At 35.1% G+C, this 7618-nt stretch overlaps 1 protein-coding gene across 1 annotated transcript in view; it reads right to left on the bottom strand.

The window, feature by feature from the left end:
• LOC106872493 (T-complex protein 1 subunit delta) overlaps positions 1–7618 on the bottom strand; it is a 20520-nt gene that overhangs the window by 9537 nt on the left and 3365 nt on the right. Inside the window, exons 2-9 of the mRNA XM_014919515.2 lie at positions 6311–6363; positions 5085–5174; positions 4639–4747; positions 3702–3844; positions 2902–3023; positions 1399–1534; positions 1163–1302; positions 119–215 (exon numbers count right to left, since the gene is read on the bottom strand). Of these exons, the coding sequence (XP_014775001.1) occupies positions 119–215; positions 1163–1302; positions 1399–1534; positions 2902–3023; positions 3702–3844; positions 4639–4747; positions 5085–5174; positions 6311–6363 (890 nt within the window). The remainder of the gene's footprint in view (positions 1–118; positions 216–1162; positions 1303–1398; positions 1535–2901; positions 3024–3701; positions 3845–4638; positions 4748–5084; positions 5175–6310; positions 6364–7618) is intronic.

Below are 7618 nucleotides of genomic sequence, written 5' to 3'. Positions count from 1 at the left end.
CAGGATGAAAATAAAAGACAAAAAAAAAGAAAAAAAAAAAGTGATGGAGTTACTGCCCTGCCCCATTGAAATATATAAGCCAAGTAAGTATGGAAAGAAAAAAAAAACAAAACTCTACCTTGCAGACAAATTCAATGTCTTCTCTTTCAATATCTTTGATGACCATAATCTTCATTTTGGCCAAGAAATGTAAAGCAAGGTCACTAACTGCATCCCTGAAACAACCAATACAAACAGCATGTGTAAATTTTGATGGTTAGTCTTGTGAAGAAAGCAAAAATAACTAAAACCCAAATATAGCATTGGTACTTATTTAATCAATTCCCAAACAAATGAAAGTCTAAGGTCATTGAGTAGCTAAGGACCAGGCTACCCTCTAGCACTTGTTCTTACAGACACTGATTTGCCAAGTTAGTGATATTCTTGACTACACTACTTCAATATATTCTAGTAAGTGGTATACTATATCACAGTAACACACAATATATTTGTTATGTGAAGACAGCTTCTATGTACTTTCTGTTCAGTAAACTATTAAGAAACTTCTGGCTTCAATTTGAACGGATATCTGTAATTGATAACCTGTATTTTTCTATTTATCTATATCTTGTGTGTTTCTACAGTATAGTGAAATAACAACCAAAGCTGGCATTTATTCTTTTTCTTGTAGGTTACATTATTATATTACAGAGATGTACTTGCATAGCAAGTGACTTGATCTGAGATCGTGTGCTGGATTCTGCAGCACAGAATTTTGTTAGTGAACAGGTCGCGGTCTCAAAGTGACGAAAATATTTTGACAAATTAAATTTAAATGTTGAAGTGAATCTAACAGTCTTTGTGTGTTATTTTAAATGGCTTGTAAACACCTTCCACGCTGCAATTGTTTACATTATTATACTCCTGTAGGATATCTTCATTACAGTTATTTCTTGCTTTATGTTGAGCTGCTAACTTACTTTTAATATACAGTAATGTTTTCTGCAATGGCTAAGGCACTTTTCTAATACAGTGCTAGATTGTTTTAAATGCTTTAATGCACTTAATACATTTTCCCCTGAATATATGCTGTTGAAATTAGGATGCATTGAATACGCCCATGTATCTTTTATGCCATCAAATACGAGTCAATATAAAGTGTGAAAGGGAGAAAACAATTAACCTTAAAATTGATTTCTGAATGAGTAATACAGTACAGCCAGCTTTCTTGATCTGTTTGACAATATTGAGAAGATACTGCCTCTCCTCCTTCAAAACACGATCCATCTGAGAGTAATCAGAAACAACTACCTGGTTGTCCATCTGAAATGGAAAGGTAAATTAATTTTACTAACTGATGTGATTAAAAAAAAAAATATTAAAAAAACCGAAGAGGGAGGAGAGTGGTGAAACACCTACGTTTGTCTTTGGTGGAGAAATACAGAATTGGATTAGCCCAATTTTGGCCTTTTCAACACGGCTTGGTCCTCCAAATCCAGCTGTCTTTTGGTTGAATACAAGACCATCAATCAATTCAGTGTCATCAACTGTACCACTGTAAGAAGAAAACATTCATTGCATAACATCTTTTATATGTGAGTATGTATCTATGTGTGTACATACACACACACATCATCATTTAATGTCTGTTTTTCTATGCTGGTACGAGGGAACCTGTGGAAGGAGTAAACCCAGAGAGACGTGGGACAAAGTGGTGAGAAAGGATCTTCGGATGCAGGGCCTCACTGGAGAAATGACAAGACAATGGGAGTTGTGGCGATTTGCTATACTTGAGAAGATGCATCAAGCCAAGTAAAATCACCGTCATCCATATATGCAGGCTTGTCTTTTACAGGTGTCAGTGTTGCAAAAATGTGCCTGTGTTGGTGGTACGTAAAAAGCACCCAGCTGTAGAAGCCATGCCACAATGGAGAATTGGAGTCTGGACAGCTGTCAAACAGACCAATCCATACCAGCATGGAAAATGGAAGCTAAATGACGATGAATGATATATACAGGGTGTCCAAAAAGTCTCTGATGGGTTTCAGTTTTTAATAACTTCCTTAACTTTACAAATTAATGCATGAAATTTTGATACAATATAAAGGACATAATGGAAATTAATATGCACTAGTCAAATTTTACTTCCTAACAAATCAGTCTGCAATGATTGGACTCTCCCTGGCACACTTGTGCAGATGATACACTGAATTAAATCCCCCAACATAGGCATCATCCACACACAACTTAGGTATTTCCCATCAAATGTGTACTGCCTTCATATAGAAAGTGTTTCCAATGGAGACTTCACAATATTATTAACAGCACAAAAACATAAGCCCTGCTCAAATGAAGAAAATAATTTGTACCTCAACCTCCTTAACCTGACCAATACAATTAAAACCCTTCAAGTCACTACAAAAGTTGTCTCAGTCTTTAATGATCTCTCATGGTGACCCAACTGCATCCCAAAATAAGATTTCCTTTTCAGAACTAGAAAAAAAAAGACACTGTAGATAGTACCACCAAAATCTGACATTAGCAACACACAAGCTCTCCTATACCTAATCTATTGCTACCACAATGGCTTCTGCTCCTCTGAACTAGTTAGTTGTATACTATGTCTATATAAACCCACATTCCTCTATTCAATCTATATTGTGTCCACCCCATCACACCCTACATCAAACCATAACAATCCCCTTCTGACACATACTGACTTATAGCCATTCAAAGGGACTATAAATCACACTGATCTGCCCCACAGGACACCTAAATGTCATCGACACTGATGCCTCCCCACGCAACAAAGCCTAATCACCATAAACTAAAATCGAGAGTGCCACAGCTGAATTCATGTAGAAGCACACACAAAAATATCTTTCGTTGGTTAGTGATGTTGAGACTAATAAAACTACTTACCCTAATTTCTTAACTATATTGATATCATTGAGGTCCACATTGTCTGCTATTGAGGGATCAATAACCTTCATCACAGCATCCACAGCAATAGGGGCCAAAATATTAGAGTACTGAGAAACAACCTAGAGAGAAAATAAAGTTAATGGAAATAATCAACAATCAACATATTTAATATTTTCAGTCATTAATAAAATGTTGCAAATGATAACTTTCTGTTATTAAGCTTCTTGTGATAGTCCTTTGTTCTAAGACACAAACTTCATTTTCAAAGTGATCTCAGTTAAAACGTTCATGTTAAATTATATTCTAGACACTAGTTTTGATTATAACAAAAATATTTTTTACCAGATTCTTCATTATTTCAAAATTAATTGAAACAAAGGCAGTGTATTTCAACAAAAATTTGGTTATAAAAAGGTCCAAACAATCCTTTAATTCTAACTCCCTGCATTATTCTCAAAAATCGAAGGAAGAAAAAGTCTGAAAGTTTCATTAAATATAATGAAATGTGTATAGGGCAAACAGGAAGTCTTGACAGGAAATTTCTTCTAAAATGAGGCCAAACTTCGTTTCTTATACAGAAGACTACTCAGTTATGGCTTTTTGGTGCCAGCCAATGGTTGTGGAGTTAATATATTAGTGTTTCAAACAACCAATTTGTGTAAAATATCGATCTAAGTAAGGACATTAGAAGCATGAAAGTTACAAACTTAACGTATTCGAATCTAGCCTCAATTCTACAACTGTCACACACACACTTTTAATACTAATGAAGAATATTTCTGTAAAGTTTAGCTTACTTTTGAATTCAAAGCTGTAGAAGCACTTTTCAATAAAGATTCGCGATCAGATAATTCAAGCGGTCTAGAAATTTCCTGTAGGATATCTATACACTTGGCGGCAGCTCTTTGGAAAGACTCAGATATCTGTGTAGGATGAATACCTGATTTGGAAATAAATTTACAGTGAGCAGCAGTTGCAACAAAAACAAAAGTATTTTATAAATTATGAAGTAAGTACTAGTGCAATTAATTAAGCAAGCCAGGAGATTTTAATTAACGAAGACAACCACCTGAATATTAAATAAGGTCAGTGAGGTTAAAAAGCTTGCTTCCTAACCATGTGATCTTGAGAAAGCATCTACTGTTGACGTAGGCTGACCAAAGCCTTCTGAGTAAGTTTGATAGATAAAAACTGAAAGAAATCTGTTGCATATGTGTACATGTGCACACGTGTGTACTCTTGCCTGGTCATCACAAGATGGTTGGAGATGAGCAATTTTGTTGAGGCAGAATTTCTACAGCAAGATGCCCATCCTGTTGTGAACCCTCACTTGTTTCCAAGTAAGATGGTATTCCTTAAGACCTGATATGTCTTCCATGGAAGATTGGAAACAAAGGATACCACTTGCATGGTAGAGACATTTGTTTCTAACTATCAGTGTCATGGCAAGGAGGCAGTAGTACATACACCACACAGACAAAACACACACACACACATATATATATATATATATATATATGTATATAAATGATTTTATTTCAGTTTTAGTCTATCAAATCCACCCACAAGCCTTTGGTCATCCTGAGGGCCATAGTGGAAAACACTTGTCCAAGGTACCATGCAGGAGGATGAAACCCAGAACCATATGGTTGGGAAGCAAACTTCTTACCGTACAGCCATGTCTGAGCCTGACATGCTGTTAATGGTTAGAGACTAAATAAAATATACAAGTACCTTTCTTAAGTAACTTAGCTGTAGCATCAAGCAAACTTCCAGCAAGAACCACAACAGTTGTGGTGCCATCACCAGCTTCTACATCTTGGGCTTTAGACAGTTCTACAAGCTACAATGGAAGATGAAAACAACTTAGAACATATGAATCATTAAACACATTCAATTTCATAGTGAAGAAAGTTAAGTAAAAGCCAAAGAGAGGGCAATATTATTATTATTATTATTATTATTTCAGATTTTCTTGGGACTAGTCATCAACTATTAAGTATCAGAACCACTGCCTTTCTGATCCAGAGGTAACAATTCATAAAATTCTTATCTTTTAGCAAAGAATTTCTTTCTCGGATACCAATTGTGTTTACATTTGTTTAGTTGAAAGACAGAATTCTTGTACAAGTTAGAAAACTAAAAACCAGAAATTAATGTTTGAATATCATGGAGCTTACCATTCTTGCAGCAGGATGAAGAACTTGCATTTGTTTTAAGATAGTAGCCCCATCATTAGTGATAGTGACATCGCCATTACTAGCTTGGATCTGAAATATTTATGAAATGCAAAGTAATGACCAGCACAAAAGTCAAACAAAACGATAAGTTTTATAGGTAACTCAAGTCAAAGTTATAGCAATGAAAAAAGACGAGCTTTTATACAGAAGCATTTATGGATAATATTTTAGCACTATCCAAGTGAACATGAACAGAACAAGCTATTATATACAAAATGTTGTTATAGAAAAAGTAATCCAATTGCTCAATATCAAATTGATAAATTATGTATATAAAACAAATAGTTTATATTTGCACAGTTGTGCTTACTGTTGTTTTAATCTTCCTGATATTGTTTTTATTAACAGAGTAAGTTCGACTACAAGCGAGCCCAGGTAGAGCAGAACTATGTTCTGAGGCATTACAACTGTGACCATTCCATTCTTTGGTCTGACACTGTATAACTAGAACTGCATTATCAAAATTTGTTTTAGCTTTGAAAATGATAGAATTTGAAGAAAAATTTGATTTATTTTTAGCAGGATGAACTACCCCATGGAAGCTCTCAAGATGCCTTGTATAACATGCTACTGCAAAACTGGCGACTTTTTTTTTTATTTAATCTTCATCAAAATGAGATACTTTGAAGGTAACAGTCTCTTCTGCTAATGAGTTTTCAGATGTATTTTCAAAATGGAAAAAGACTAATAATTATCACAAAACTGTGCTAATTGTGGACATAAAAAACAATATGATGCCGTTGACTCAGGATAAACGGTCAACGTTTTGAGTCCATCAATGCAAAATAAGTTTAATGAATTTGGTAAAAGGATTCATCAATCACTCCTCCATTTACTCAAAGGAAAATACGATTGGCACTGCAAAATCAATGAACCACTTATTTCACTGTACTCAGACACGAACTTTTCCTTCATTCTACTTTCTCTGGCTGTCTGGACTATACAAGTGTACCTTTCTCAGAGAAACAACAAAATACCAATAACAAATATTGCCAGTATCCAACTGAAATCAATTGTTTACTGTCAACAGGAAATTAGGCATAATTTTTCTTTTGAATATATGTGCATTAAGTGAACCTACATTGCTTTTTACACGGACTAATTTTGACTAAATAGTACAATTTTTGACAGGTAAGAAATGAATTTATAGTACTTTAGCAACATACCATTTTATCCATGCCACGAGGGCCCAGACTGGTTCTAATGGCATCAACAACAGCTGTAAAATTAAAAGAGAAGTTCAAGTTAAAATTCACATCAGTTAAAGAGTTATTTTAAATGACACACTCCATATGCAGGTGAGAAGTAACCTCCATGAGCCACGTCCTTGTATAGAATCAATGTGAAGAGATACTCCAGCTACCTCAATAATGGATAATCCTTGTGTTCAGCCTCTTAATTTGGTCTCGTGCATGCCCTGCCCCTTTCTACTTCATAGAGACAACCTTTATTTTTCAGGAGTCATTGACTGTTATCTCTTATGAAGGTAGCAGGAGTATCTTCTCACATGTATATTCCATTCTGGCATGTATTTGTGACTAGATGTCCACCTCACCACCAATCACTTAATCTGCACCATGCTAACCATTATATGAAATTATTCTGGCTTAAGCCTAGATATGTTTTAAAACGGAATGTAGTTGCTGTTATTGACTCTGAGATCATCAATTTATGACTGCTTTATCTATGCAAACATTGGTTGAATAACAGTTTCTGATGACAATCCTTCATCAATTATACACAACAGCAGAGAGAACTTTCAATGCTTCTTGCAGACATAATGTATTTTTATAATAGTTTCTACAATTAAACTTCCTAGTGCCACCCACCCACTTTACAACACAAGCTAAAGAGTTCCACCAGTGTTATTACTTTCTTAGATGGGCAATCTTCACTATAGTTTATGGAGTTCGAACTTCCTCCACCTTTTTCTTGGTATGTTTCTTTTCTTTTAAGGACTGATACTCTTTCTATTCCCAACACCTTTAAATCAAGAACTTCACTGCAGCCTACAGAGTCAATATTTCCTCAATGCAGTATATTGCGTCACATCTCTTGAATATCTAAGCAAGGGGTTTTAAAATGAAGAGAGTCTACAGAAGCAATCAATGGCTCCTGAAAAATAAAGGCTGTTGTCTCTATGATAAAGCGAAAAAGAGAGAGAGAGGGGTATGCACATGAGGCCATACTAAGAGGTTGAGTACAAGGATTATCCCTGTTATGAAAGTAGCAGGAGTATCTCTTCACTGATTCTTTCTATCTGATAGATTCATCATCACAAGCCCATTTCCCATACTCTTATTCAGAGTTATTGACCTCCTTGATGCATTGGAGGATGTCACCTAGCTTGGATGTTTAATTTTGGATCTTTTTTAAAACGGGGGCCACATTTTTCATTAACGAAACACTTTGAAACTTGGAACACTGGTAGAATGTGTCATATAAAACATCTTTTTCTCTTAGTCTTCTTAAAA

The sequence above is a fragment of the Octopus bimaculoides genome, chromosome 4 (genome assembly GCF_001194135.2).
Source record: "Octopus bimaculoides isolate UCB-OBI-ISO-001 chromosome 4, ASM119413v2, whole genome shotgun sequence".
NCBI classification, from domain to species: Eukaryota; Metazoa; Mollusca; class Cephalopoda; order Octopoda; family Octopodidae; genus Octopus; species Octopus bimaculoides.
Note: the sequence above shows the minus strand (reverse complement) of the source record. Positions and strands in the feature narration are given on the sequence as shown.